Here is a 15,284-nt window from a genome sequence, read left to right as displayed (position 1 = left end):
TAGTTGGTTTTATGTTCTAAATGGTAGCGTTCTTCTGAGAGACTTGCAGTCGACGACACCATCTCTGGCAAAGCTAGAAAAGATTCACTAGACTTGCCTGCCAGTATCGACAACGCCATAGCGGAGGAGCAGAATGAGGAATCATGAGCATAGTAATCCTATTTTAATATTCAACATACCCAAAATTGTAAATTTATCTGAACTATTTCACAATATGGAAATAAAGTAAAATTTGATCATTATTTTTTATTATGTACAAAATATAAAAAATTCAACGAATAAATTATTTGAAAAATGATGTCCACAAAATATTCAAATTTACTATTTCTTCTTTTTGGGTAAGGGAGAATATTTTGGTTCTGAGGTTATATTTCCAGGAGATTCTGTAGTAAGTATTTCATCTCCCTCCATAAAATTCTGCAAACTGAAAAATAAATCAAGTAAATATTTAATTTTCAATCACGAAAAAATATTTTGACTAAAAAACGAAAAAAACTTATTTTACAGTTAAGTTGGATATTTTATATGTAAAAATTTCATGGAAAAAAACGCTGCAGACCCAGTTTTTCCAATATCTGACTAAATATCTAAGAACTGAACGTTCAATGCTAATCATCCCCAGAAAATTTCAAATCACGTTTTGGATGTGAAGAATCCAAATTGAATTGAAATATTTACAATATACGTAAAGTTTTCATATTTTTGTTTAATTTCACATTTTGATTGCCATTCTAAAAATTAATTCACAACAATGCAATTCAATCAAATGAAAAATTTGAAAATGGACTTCTGATATTTTAGTTAATTTGAACAAAAATTAAAGAATTAGCGATAGAAAAAAAATTCTTTCACTTACTTGGCTTCTTCAAGACTATTCAACAGTTGGAAACCAGTTTCCAGGGATGAAAGCTCAATTTCACCATCTAATAAATGCACTTCTGGGTTTTCCTCAATTTCTTCTTTTTTGATTTCAATGCCCATCACTCTGGAAATAAGAAATTGAATTAATTTGTAGAATCGATTTTAGTGCTAGTTCTCTGAACAAACTGCTCTATCCCTTTTTCCCGATATCTGTAATTTCTTAATTTTGAGCCGGAAAAGGTCTCAAAAGATGAGCTTCTACTCACTGATGACAAAATCGTCTAAAAATTCTATTCTATCTGGCCGGCTCTAAATACAATAACTCTCGAGCGAAAGACTATTAGAAACCTGTAATTTTCAGGGTAGGTTCGGATCTAGAATGCCGCTGTTAAGAAATCTTTATCTTTAGTAATATCAAAGATTATTTGAAATTGAACTCCTTATTATACAATTACGGAAATATTCGATTGGACTGCTTTATAGGGCCACAGGAAATCGAAAAGGTCAATCTTGGATTCAATCAAAATCAAAACAACGTCTACATAATCAGTCTCACCTCCAAAGATTTTAAACATTCTCCCTACAATGAAAGTTTTGAAACTTACTTTCCAAGGTCATCAACATCAGATGGAGTTTTTTCGGCAAGCAATTGATTGTAGTGGTCATTCAAAACTTGACATCTTCCTCTCAGTACATTCACATACTTAATAACTCTGGATCGGTAGTAATCGTGAAGCCCCTTTACACCTCCCATCCCTAATTCTACCAGGACTCTTTCAATAGCATGCTGTGAAATATATACAATTTAAAAAGTTGAATCAAGAACCTTGGTTAATCCATGGAAGTGATGAGAAATAGAAAGTAAATCGGAAACTGTAACCAGTGTAAAATTTTTTTTTAGGTGAACGTAAATAAGCAGACATCGTTTTATTTGTCCACATTAATATGAGAAAAGTGACTAATTCAGTAGTACAATAAATTGGATAAAAATGTATATAATGATAACGTACTGTGAGTTCACTTATAGTAGGTTTTTTCTCCCTTTCCTTATAACTCTTCTGAAGTCACTGATTAATAAAAATTCCCTTTTTTTTTTCTTGATCTAGGCATAATTGGAAGTTTACAGATTTCACATTAGTGTCCTTTTCTGTGAATACAGAAAGGGGAATAACAACAAAAAGAAACTCACAATATATTCAAATTTGTTTATTATACTTCAACTTGAAACCAAGACATACTTATGAGGAAAATAGATTTCTTATTTCAAAATTTAATCATAAGCAGCTTCCATTTTATATAATCATTGATACAAATGATTTTTCAATCACATAGGTGATCAACCTCTTTAATGAAAAATAAAATAAGTGTTTATTACTTACAGGAAAACCAGAATCATTATGCATCTCGTCATAAATAGCACATTCTAACTTTGAACAAAATATTTTGTAAAATTCTTTCACAACATCAACAAGAATATTTAGTATACTTTCATGGGTGGCTAAAATCATATTTAATTAATATCTTGAAGGTATGGAGGAATTAAAACATACATTCATATCCTAGATGAGAAAATAATGTACAAATGCTCCTTCTCAATACTTTTTGTACTATTGTTTCACTTAGAACAGGTACTTCTACTTCTTTGCCTTGAGTAAAATCACTGAAAATAATATTATATCATTATAATTTATTCTGCTAAAAGTAGATGATTAAATAAGTACAGAGTTATCATAAATTTTTAATGATCAAGTTCATAGGAACATATAAACTTCTATTAATCCCTAAATATTTTCCAAAATAATTAATACAAACTGCGATTTTCATAAGGAACATTAATATACCATAATATTATTTGTTTCATCACTAAATATCCCCATTTATAAGTAAAAATCAAAGGAAACATAAAAAACTAGCTAGCCAACTACTGGCAGGATTGGAATCTGATATTTTTAGTTTTAAGTAATAATGAAATTTTCGGAAATCCAAAAAAAAGTTTATCCTGTTGCTCAAATATCGCTTGAGCAGAGAAAGGATTCAGAATTCGAGGAAATTTATCTGTCTGTCAAGAATCATGATTCTATTCTTGAATGAAATATGGTAGAGATTTTGACTTTTCAAGGTAGGTTTGGGGTCCAAACATTTAGGTTGAGTATATTAATTGGCAAAATCTGTTAGTGGTTCCAGAAAAACAACTATATGAATAGAATAGAATTTAGAATATAAAATAGAATAGAATCGTTAGGTTGGAATATTAAAACAGATTTTTGTAAAATTACAATACGGCAAAACTCAACTGTTAGATTAAACAAAACTTTATGCATATTTGCTCATTGATAACACAAATTATCCAAAAATTCAGCTATTCAAGCTTTTTTTGTATATCTAATGGATTACCATAAGGTTATCGATTAGATGTTGTTCTTAACCACAAAGTATTGTATACAGAACAGACTGATTTGTTACTTAACTTTTTTTTCAGTTTTCAATTTCAAATTATGCTACTTACGTTTCATTTTTAGGTATAAAGTTGAGACAATTAATTCTATGTTTCAACTCAACATTTGGAAGTGGTGGAACTGGAGGAGCCGCATCTTCAGATGGTCTAACATTATTTTCAATAGCAAGTTCAGCTAAACGAATAATCTCTGACATGTGAGTCATGTGCTTATGAAGAGAAATTGCATACATTACTAAAGGATCTTGAGGCATCAAACTAAAAGAAATACATTATTGAAGAACTAAATATTTCTTAAAAGTTGGTATAGTATTAATCAATATCTTACACAATAGAATTATCTGTATTTGGCTCCTTTTCACAATTGGAATTGTATTCCAGTAGAAAAAACTTATCCATTGCCTTCTCAATGTCAGCATCCACATTTGGTATGGATTCTGTCGCAACAGTTGGTATTTCTCCCCAATGCCGACCGTGTGAGCTGCCGATAATATAAATTAATGCTGTTTTCATACATGAGATCACAATATCCTATGAAGTTATATAGAAATTCATAAAACCTTACATATTGCAGCGATCTGCGGTGAGTTTACTGTTGCTAGAATCAAATTGGGATAAGGACATTCTATCTATAGCATTTTTCATATCCGTATTGACATTTGGTATCACTTCTGATGTAGAAGGCTGTATTTCGGCCCAATGTCTTCCATTCATATTCTTGCTAGAAATATAAAATTAAAACAAGTTTTCAACGTTTAGCTATAACCTAAAAATATTCAAATACAAGTAAGTCAAAACAATAACAAACTTAAAGATCTACTACTAAGAGTGTATATTATCTACGACTACCACAGATACTTGAGAACTACTTTCTTGAAATTTATTCATACTACTGATATGTATTCACTCGATGAGTATATTCAGTGATGAGATAATTTTAGTCGCAATAGTACTAAAAATTAATATTATTTCATTCGGATGATATTAGATTTATACTTGGCGATTCAAGGGCTGATTGCGACATTAAAGCCGAACTGCTCTAAATGGGTAATGTGAGCTGTTCTCTAGTAAATACATGACATAAGTGGAATGGGCCCTTGTAGGGATGGCAAGGAACAGAAAACTATCGATATATATATCGTATCGATATTTTCTGACACTATCGAAATGTATCGAAATATGTTCGAGTAAAAATATCGATATTTATCGATATATATCGCTGTAATATTTTAGTGTGGGAAAATTTTGTTGAATTAATAAAGTTTTTCTACCATAGAGGAGAATAAAAGGATTCAGATGACGGGATTCAGTTGAAAATATATATTTAGTAGTTTTCATTATTTCGCATTATGATTTCGACCACACGAAACATATTTTGATCTACTTCCATTAGTCGAAAATCCAGATTTTTAGTAGTTTGCTCCCATTTCATGGAATATTTTCGGTATGCAGAATTTCTGTTTTGCCATTTACATTTCGATATTTAGGTATTTCAGAGTTTTAAATTCGATATTTTCAATATGTCGCATTATGATTCATCGTGACCAGATTCAGTTGAAAACACATTTAGTAGTTTGCTTCCATTTTTATAAAATATTTTCAAAATGAAGTAGGTACTTTCTACATATCGAAAATACTCGATATTTATTTGAAAGTGTCAAATTCGATATTTTTTAATATTTTGCATTATGATTTTGACCACACGAAACATATTATGCTCTAATTCCATAAGACGAAAAATCAGTTTCATCGTGACCAGATTCTGTTGAAAACATCATATTTAGTGGTTTTGCCATCTTTCAATATGTAGAATTTCAAAACTGAAAATGCTTCTTATTGTATGGGTTAATATGGGGTAGGTAAAAGGCAAGATCTATAGATTACACTAAATCTATAGACCTTGGGTAAAAGGGATCTTCGAAATTCCAGCAATAACCAATAAATGGTTCAGGACGTTTATGTACAGAAAGAAAGGTATTTAACAACAGCCGTTAAATTTTATTACAATTTTACTCTCTTTTTTTCTTGAGCTTTCAGCGAGATCGAGACATAACTTTTTATTTTCGATGAGTAGAATTTCAAAACTGCTACATATATCGAAAAAATTCGATATTTATTTTATAGTCCGCTAAATCAGGATTTTCGACTATTGGAACTAAAGTATAATATATTTCGTGAGGTCGAAATCATAATGCGAAATATAAAAAAATATCGGATTTGATACTCTGAAATCTATATAAATATATCGATTATATCGGTTGCAAAAATATCGCCCATCGATAGTATCGAATTAGAAAATATCGTCGGTATTTATCGAAAATTTTCGGAAAAAATATCGATATATCGATATTTATTGCCCATCCCTAGGCCCTTGAGATGAGCGTTTCAAAGTCACTGACATCACGTCAGTGTTTTCCTGATTTAACTTTTTCGATTTGAATAGGGAATTGTCGTGTATTAACATAGAGGTCTCCTAATTTTTTTCGATGTACTCTCTTATGTTAATTTCATATTTTTCTTTATTAACATATAGAATGTTTGCCCCTGATTGCTAATATCAGGAGTATAGTTGAAAATCAAGGAAAAATACTTGCACCATTTGGGACATATAAACCCCTACGGCAAAGTCACCACGCTAGAGATGGGGTGTATATGGCTGGGATCAATGTGTTGCCGAAATAGTGAAGATTCCTTCAGTGAGAGACCTATAGGATAGAATTGATCTAGCGCTCTCTTCAGGGAATGACCCATTATAGAATGGTAAACAGTTTTGTCAAAACAGTTTCAGTATCGACTGGCAGTTCAAAAGCGAAAAAAATAACATTGATGTATTTTTATTTGATTTATTTTATAATAATTATTTTTCCATTCTCAGTTTTTTTGTTTATTTTTGAGTGAATACTTTTCAAGAAGCCTCAAGTTTCTAATGTTTTATTGAAAGATTTTCACAAAGATCCTAGTGAATATATATTTTATGATCGTTCAAAATCATCATTGAATATAACATCATCTGGACTCAGATCTCGTTTCAATACAGAACCAATGAGACCATCATAAAAAATAGCATTAACTCCTTCTGGGTTGGAAACTTTTGTTTTCAGATCTCCCTCTTGAATTATGTCACCCCTTTTCAAGTTTTTAGAGGCGACAAGGCATTTTCCCAGTTTATTCCAGCATGGGATCTCAGAAGGAGTGAGAATTTTCTTTGGTACTCCCAATGAAATTTGAACATTTCTTATTTTTTCTATCATATCTCGAAATTGTTCAGGCAATAAAGAGCATCTATGATCAGATCCTTTTAGGTGTTGATCCAATGTTATGTGTCTTTCTATTATCTGGAAAGGCATTAAGCTGAATTTCAAATTGATAACATATTCGATAAATTTTATTGCAGAAGTTATACATTTTTTGTTCTTACCTGAGCTCCTATAACTGTGGCAGCTATAGATACCTCAATACCTATTTCGTGCCCAGAATAACCAATAACAATGTCAGGAAATCTCCTTTTATAGAGTTCAATAACGCGCAAGTTGATGTCTTCTAAAGGTGTGGGGTAAGAAGATATGCAATGCATTAATGCAAAATTTCTTTTTCCATTATGTTTCATGAAATCGTATACTTCTTTGACGAGTTCGAATGGCTGCATACCTAGAAAACAATTACCTATTATTTATCTTCGACATCGACAATTTCTGTATACCTATAAAAACAAAAATTTAAGGTGAAAGATTTGAAAAATCATGAACAAGACAAGATACGAAGATTATTCGAGAGAAATAGGTACCTACTGATTTGGCGCCATAAGCTTTTGAACGCTAATTCATCAATGAGCATATTGTGCCCTTGGATAAGATATACATAAAAAACTAAATTTCAACTTAGTTGGATCTGTTTTATTGGGAAAATATTGGGTGTTTGATTTCCAATATTCTTTTCCAATTTTATATGGTTCTCTATATGCAACAACTTGAAAGTAGGCTCGAACCTTAGAATTGTTATTGTTTTTTGCATCCAAACTCTTCACGCTGTCGGTTTTGTGGTCACACAAAATATTATTATATTTTTCTTTAATTTTTTTATCTCACAAATTGCAAAATTTCATTTGAATCTAATCGATTATTTCTAAATTATCAGGAAGAAAAATGTTGGTCATGTTCAAGTATCTCTTAGTTGGAACTCAATCGCGGCATTAGAAATCCGAATTTACCTTAAAAATTTGTAGATCTTTCCCTTCTAGAGTTATCGTGTTGACAGACGGATGGACTATAGTCCACAAATTCCTCAAAGTATTTCATCAACAGTGAGTTGAACCCTATCGTTTGAGAAAAATAAAAACATCTTAAGAAAATTTCCTGAATTCCAAAAGTAGAGATGAACTTTTTACGGCTCTAAAAGAAACCTGGTAGAATGTATAGTTTATCCAAAGTCACTTGAACTAGTCCATAAAAACGCTTGGCCATAGATGTCCCTTTGAAGTGGATACTTCGCTCCGCCAAATACTGGAGTCTATTTGAAAGTATTGTTATATAATAAATTCACTGGCCCCAAAGGAATTTCTGGAAATTTATACAACCCTTGTATAATCGAAATATTCAGCTTCCGCCAAGTGACTTTGGATATACTATAGCACTGCAACAACTCAAAGTACCGGGTTTTTCACCATAATTTGACCCCCCCTTCAACTTTGTAACTAAAAGACGTACAAAAAAATGTTTCTTACAAAAGTTTCACGAAATCGAATTGTGTTTTTTGAAATGATTTAAAAAAATGAAATGTATTCAGGGTTGGCAACTTCATTTTTTCAAATGGAACACCCTGTATATTTTTCTATATTTGACTAGCTCTTTTTCCCCTGATTTCGAATATATAACATATGTTTGGTCAATCTCTCTTATTCTGAGTACCACAGAGTTTCAAATTTTCAAGAACCACCTGGCATGCTCAGTAATCAGTTTTCAAGTGGTAGGCTGCGATAACTCAAAAATTTTTTTTTGAGTTATATCGTTGGCAACGATATGATATACGTTTTTCACTATAAACTAAAATTGGATGATTTGGATGCAACTCCATATATTCTCCCCTTGTAGCTTTCTTATTTTTATTGTTCTTTACATAAATTGAAAATATTTCAAATTTTTCCTCTTTCTGTGTATGAAACGTATATCGTTGCCAACGAGATAACTCAAAAAAGAGCATTTTGAATTATCGCAGCCTTCCACTTGAAAACGATTATTTAGCTTGCCAGGTGGTTCTTAAAATTTGAAACTCTGTGGTACTCAGAATAAGAGAAATAGACCAAACATATGTTATATATTCAAAATCAGGGGAAAAAGAGCTAGTCAAATATAGAAAAATATACAGGGTGTTCCATTTGAAAAATGAAGTTGCAATCAATATGTTGCCCACTCTGTATATTTTTCGTTTTGTGAAATCATTTTTGAAAACACTAGTCGATTTCGTGAAACTTTTGTCAAAAACATTTTTTGTACCTCTTTTAGTAACAAAGTTGAAGGGGGGGTCAAATTATGGTGAAAAACCCGGTTCATTTAGACAGTGTTGGGCTGTGATAAATTCTAAAGGGTAGCATACTTTCTACTAACCTACTGAAACTTTTCTTATTGGGATTTTTCGTTTACTTCCGTTTCTAAAATTTTGAAAGCAAACTCCGCATTTCATTAAAGAAAGTGGCCCCCTATCAAATTGGCTGAATTTTTGATATAATATTGTCCAAGTCATTCCAAACAAAAAGTTCAAAAGCACAAGTTTTTGTAAATTATGCTAGTTTTGATGCTAGAGGCCCTGAAAATTCTCATTTGTTTTCCATTGTTAAACAATACAAAACGTTGCCTGAATATTCCTCACTATTATGAGTAATCAAGATGTGAATAATCATTTAATATGAGAGGGTCACTTTCGATCTTCAATAAGGTGTACGGTATCCTTTATGATTATAATTTCAATATTAATTTTGTTTCTAGAGGTAGGTACTTCCATTTCTTTAATTCTCACACAATCATGAAAAAAAATTTTGATTGATATAAATCATATTTTGATATTTTAACTTCGTATTACCAATTATCATCAGAATTTAGATATAGACATTATTGCTAGATTTTTTCCATATCTGTATCTTACCGGTGGAAATAACCAGAGGTCCTGAATATTTCGTGGCCTCCCTTAATAGCTGTATATTATTGGCATCTCCTGATCCAATTTTTATGAATGGTACATTGATGCTCTTCAAAAAACGGAAGGATTCAATATCCATCGCTGAAGCAGTAAAGAGGATATCTTTACTAATTGCATATTTTTGTAACTCAAGAAACTCTTCATTAGAAAACTCGAGGTGTTGTTTGTGCTGACCATAGGTATTGCCCCAAGAATTCGAACCTTCATATGGTGAATCTAGAACGCTCTTTGTGAATTTTTCGTTGATATCAGTTTTTTGGAATTTGACACAATCTGCTCCAGATTTCTAAAAAATGAAAATTTTTCAGTTTATTAATAATTGTATACAATAATTGTATACAATAAAGGCAGAAACATACTTAGTCGCCGCAGATCAGACAGACGTTACGCAAGTATATCTAGAATTCCAGGCATCACTTGAAAAAAATGATTTGACAAAAGTAGGTATGAATTACTATTTCTTCCTATTCCGAAAGATTTCGAGTACTGAATACTTTCTGTGGGGATATTGCTTCTTCTAACTCCTAAGAAAACTCACCAGAAGAACTCCTGCATATTTTGATTATTGTATAATCGTATAATAATTTCACTAATTTATATAATTCTTATATTCGCCCTTCACTTCGATTCGAATGCTCACAAAAGTGAATTGACGCGTCAAGTGGCTCTTCACAAGTATGCACAGTAGGCCAATCGACGCGTCAATCTAGCCATTGTTCCGTCGCGTCGACTGTAGTATGTTTCTGCTGAAAATACCCAGCTGAAATATTCTTAAATTAACAAATTCTTCACATTTTTTAGTTACAATGCATACGTTTGGTTAATTTGGGTCTAACTGATTAAGATATTTATGTATAATGTTAAGAAGAAGTGCCGACATCTAGTTATATACAACAATTTAATAAAGAATAACTTTTACCTTGGCTTCATCGATCAATTTTTTAGCAATGCTGATATCTCCTTGGTGATTTTGTCCAATTTCTGCTATAAAAAACACAGGATATTTATCACCAACCACCTTATTGTTGATTTCAATAATATTTCCTTTTTTACGCAGGGACATTATGTTTCATTTACGAGACTACTAGATAAGTAGACAGAGAAATGAATTAACATGCTTTCATTCCTAATTCACTCTCATTCACTCATTTGTAACACATGATTAAATAATTTCAACAGAGACGGACTTGGCGAGTAATAGTCGAAAATTTTTAAAATTGAGAATTTTCTTTGATTTAAGAAGAAGATAAGGAGAAATTAATAGTAAATGAGCGAATTCAGACTATGGACAAGGGCAAAGGTCATTTTTTTTCTTGGGGGGGGGGGTAATCGAAAAAATTTTTTTGATGACAGCGTTAACTCATATCTGTAATGTGAGAATAAGAAGTTTGAACCAAATTACTCGAAATAATTTTTTTTATTACCAATTCGGTTGTTCTTACCTTATACGAGATGTTCCTGAATTAGAGTTACAGAGAAAAATAAAATTCATTGAATAATTTTAAGAATAAAAAGTCCCATGAATATGAGCCCGCAAACACATTGTTTTCGAGATACAGGGTGTTTCTAGTATGTCGTACTTTTAAGTTATGCTTATATCAGTTTATCAAATCTTTATTAATCTTCGCTGGGTAAATAAGTACCAAAACTTTATATTATAATTAATTCATTCATTACAGCTCACTAGCTGGATCTTCATAATAATTTTTCATTTTCCTGAGGATTACTAGAGATTACTACTGTTTGAAATCGATAGCAGATACGATAAAACCATAAAAAAACAAAAAGTGTAGTACTGAACCAGAGTTTTTTTTAACGTTTTGTTAAACGTTTCACCAAAAAATAGTTCTGAAGGAAAGTATAAGGAAGCCTTCCAGAAGAAATATCATCCTGTGGATTTATATTTAAAATTAGCATATTAAATGATGAAAACTTCAAAATGGAATATCTTGTGAAGGAAAGGAAACTTAAACTTTAACACCTAGATATATCTCAAAAACTGAGTGTTTTGGGACTTTTTTTCTTGAAATGAAACTTGTCATTTTCATTTGTACCTCCAATTCAGGAACACCGTGTAGATATAGTCAATTCAAAACTTCTGCAATTCTGCAATTTTATATTTTGGAAATCTTGGCTTAGGTAATTACCTTCAGTACCCCCCCATTTCTACGCCTTTGGTCATGGATGTACCTATAACCGCATGGATATGATGCGACTATTGTCGTAAAAATACGATGACGTTTGAATTTCAGAGCAATAAAAAGTAATGTAAAAGGTTTTATAATAAGAGGTTTTATTACTTTTGAAGCCATCATCTTTTGACATTTGACAAGTAAAAACTACTCCATCACCAAAATTGGAACAATACACGCTTCAACAACGCGTTGAAGCAGTTGAAATTCACTACAAAAATGGCGAAAATATTACACTGTTATCACTGTTCGCAAAAGTAAAGCACTTCTAGGTCATTGCATCTTTTTGGTCGACAATGGTGAAACTGGTGGAAAATTGAGCTGTTGGGACAAGTGAGTGATGTGAAGAATCGAAGAATAGAAACCGTGTGTGTCGCTCAAGAACAACTGAGAAAATTGCCTCAGTGATTGGACTTCAGTTACTCTAAAATGAGGCTGGTGCAACTGTTACGGTGAATAGATGGCGCTATAGGTATGATTAATGATTTTCTTTTGACCGGAATCGGAAGATATTGATGTTTGATGTGAACTTTTAGTACATAAGTAACGAAACAATCGAAATTTCGCAAGAAAAGTTTCCTGGTCGTGTTAATATTCGAAGAGGTGATCACAATTGGCCATCGAGATCTTGTGATTTAACACCTTTAGACTTTTTTCTTCAAAGTCACGTGAAAGATCAAATCTATACTAATGCTCCACAATCAACACAAAAGACCTTAAAAAAAAGAAGTTACAGTCGCAAATGTGCGTATTAAACATGGAATTCATGAAAGGATATGGTGCTGCAACTGTAGCCGCGGCGGCCATTCGGGTGTTATTCTCTTCACAACGAAATGAACATCCATTGATTTCTCTTGAAATTTAGAGTCTTTTTTTATTCAAATGAAACATCATATTGAGAAACCACTTATTTCATAAGTATGAGGTTCAAATTCAATTTGAACGTTCATCTAGGAAGGAGTGGTCACATTATTAGAATATTAATTCGTACAAAGTACTCATTTTTGCGAATTCCATAAACTACCTAAAAATGGGTACTTACCATGTTTCTAAGCATTTACAGTTACAAGCAGTGAATTTTAGTTCCATAGCTATTCACCACTGTTCACTGGACTCGAGCTAAAAATAATAATTTATAACTAAATTTAAAACTTAAAGGCATTTCCAATTGGCCAGAAATCGAAAATGCTAAAAATTTTCAGATTTTTATTGTTTATACTCTGCAAAATATGCTACGAATGCCGAGTGCTCAGTATAGTGAGAATGCAATTTTCTATGAATTAAACTATAAAATTCTTTTCTTAAGTTTGTTAGTTTGCGACAATGTTTGAACGAAGAGATGAAGAATTCGACCAAAAAAGTCGTCAAGGTTATTTTCTGCAGTAGGTAGCTAGGTACTGTTGATGCAAACTTCATTTATTTTGGCTTGAAATTGTAAACCTCCTGGAAGATTTTTTTGAAGACAAAAACAGAAATAAAACACGAGAATATGGTCCATTTCATTTTAAAGTGTAGCATCAATTGAAATCGAAATAATAATTTTTACAGCGATGTATTAAGTATATACAATAGGAATTTTCAATCTGAATTACAAATTGAATATTTCAACAAGATTACATTATAATATGTATAATATATTTCATGTCCCGATTCAGATTCAAGACAATTTTAGACTTATAATTTACATCATGTATCAACATTGTCATTTTTACAGAAAACATTTAAACTTACATAATTTTACACTCATTTGGTCATTTTTTGTGAAAGAATGAAAAATTAAAAAAGATCTATATTTAATTTAGTCATGAAAGACTTATAATATATTTATATGGTAACGATCTAATAAATGACAACTAGTAATGTACAATAAATAGGTAATTATATATGAATTAACATTTTGTACGTTGTTTTTACATAAAGAATTTTCTAATATTATGAAAACAAAAGGTGAACCAAAATATAATTACTTTCGAAATTTCCAATGACATGAATTTTCCATTTATGTAAAAACTCGAGGAATATACAACAATTGAATTATTTTAGAAGAAGAAATAAGCCACACCTCAACATGATCAAGCAAGTTTATGATATATTGGGTAAATGTAGGTTGTTTGTAATGTTTAATGTTTTCTTATGAAGGTATTTTGTATTAAATATTTCTTGATATCATTTATATTAATCACGAAATTGCTCAACATTTATAAACATATTTCAAGCGACATAACGATCACGTTCTTCAGAAATATGATGATGGAATCAAAGGCATAAGCACCTATATCAGATATGATTGAAGCACTATCTTCAATACAAAGATTAGGGCATTTCAGGTTGATGAATAATAAAAAGGTATTTTGGATAAATTTGGAATATTCAACAATGAGTTAGAAACAATCAATTAGATATTCAATAATTGTATATTGAAATATTTCTGGTTCAGAAATAGAATATGAAATTTATATTCAGCAAATATTTTTCCATGCTGACGATCATACGTTTATATGAATTTTTTAGAATTTTTTTGTCCACTGAACTCAACTCATTAAATTAATGTTAGGTTATTCTTCTTGCATTCGAATTGAAATGAGAATAATTTGATCTATGATAGTTGAATTAAGTAGTCAACGTCACCAATAAAATTAAGATTGTGAAGATATACACCTACCATACATATAGGTACCAAGTTACAAACATATTACGATGAAAATAAGGCATTCATTCTTCGAAGACTGCAAAAATTTTCAAAGCAAAATTATTTGGTCTATAATATCTTTCGAAGTTGCAGAAAGATAATTATTCAAAAAAAAATTATGATTGAAAAAAATATAATAAATGAAATACAGAACATTCGAAAAATTCATCTATTGATCTTTTTGGGTAGGTGAACCGATGAAGAAGTTTCAGAGAATATAATATTCACGTTGATTATTTGAACAATTATCTTTTCCCTTAATCGTGACGGAGAAAATTCAATTACTTAATTAAAAATTGGTTTACCTGTTACAAGACATAGTTATAACAATATTTCGAATGGATTTTATTTCATCGAATGTTCATCAGTTCATTTATATTTCAATAGGAAAAATAAAAGCTGCATTAGAAATAGTTAATCGTTAATTTAAATTCATTACCAGTGGAGAGTTTTAGGATGATGGACTGCTTTTATTCTACTTAAGAATCATTTCTTCAGGTTTTGTTTATCTCCAGTAGTGAGTTCAGCGAAAAACTATTTTTTTTCTCCATCCAAAACCATTTGCAAATTAAATATTTCAATATGTTTTTTGAGAAGACATTCCGAATGAAATGAGCTATATTTCTAGAGAAAAAAATTGGGACATCAAATTTTTTGAACTAAACTAATCATCAAAATTTATTGAATTGATATATTTTAATCCATTTCATTATGATAAATGAATAGATATACCACGATTCCATAAGATAATGGCACAAGATGATATAAAGTTTGGTTAGTGCATTCGAATACGTTCAAAATCTTCAAAATGCCGATTTTAAACTTGAAGTTAAAGTGTTTGATTGAATAGTATACGGAAAATTTCATATTTCATAGGAGAATTACCCTTACAAGTTTC

At 30.9% G+C, this 15,284-nt stretch overlaps 2 protein-coding genes across 2 annotated transcripts; both read right to left on the bottom strand.

Annotated features, from left to right (window-relative positions):
- Nucleotides 1-231: 231 nt before the first annotated feature.
- LOC123681344 (STAGA complex 65 subunit gamma-like) lies at nucleotides 232-4,115 on the bottom strand. Its single transcript, XM_045619702.1, has 8 exons — nucleotides 3,882-4,115; nucleotides 3,645-3,797; nucleotides 3,368-3,574; nucleotides 2,412-2,521; nucleotides 2,241-2,359; nucleotides 1,467-1,648; nucleotides 857-985; nucleotides 232-424 (listed from the first exon to the last, which is right to left on the bottom strand). The coding sequence occupies exons 1-8, from the start codon at nucleotides 4,028-4,030 to the stop codon at nucleotides 322-324; spliced, it is 1,152 nt and encodes a 383-aa protein (XP_045475658.1). The 5' UTR covers nucleotides 4,031-4,115; the 3' UTR covers nucleotides 232-321.
- Nucleotides 4,116-6,145: 2,030 nt separating this feature from the next.
- On the bottom strand, nucleotides 6,146-10,629 carry LOC123680853 (sialic acid synthase). The gene is made up of 4 exons (XM_045618970.1): nucleotides 10,425-10,629; nucleotides 9,452-9,791; nucleotides 6,735-6,964; nucleotides 6,146-6,651 (listed from the first exon to the last, which is right to left on the bottom strand). The coding sequence occupies exons 1-4, from the start codon at nucleotides 10,566-10,568 to the stop codon at nucleotides 6,289-6,291; spliced, it is 1,077 nt and encodes a 358-aa protein (XP_045474926.1). The 5' UTR covers nucleotides 10,569-10,629; the 3' UTR covers nucleotides 6,146-6,288.
- Between the last annotated feature and the right edge of the window lie 4,655 nt (nucleotides 10,630-15,284).

This window comes from Harmonia axyridis, chromosome 1 (genome assembly GCF_914767665.1).
Source record: "Harmonia axyridis chromosome 1, icHarAxyr1.1, whole genome shotgun sequence".
NCBI classification, from domain to species: domain Eukaryota; kingdom Metazoa; phylum Arthropoda; class Insecta; order Coleoptera; family Coccinellidae; genus Harmonia; species Harmonia axyridis.
The sequence above is the reverse complement of the archived record's forward strand: the minus strand, read 5'-3'. Positions and strand labels throughout refer to the sequence as shown.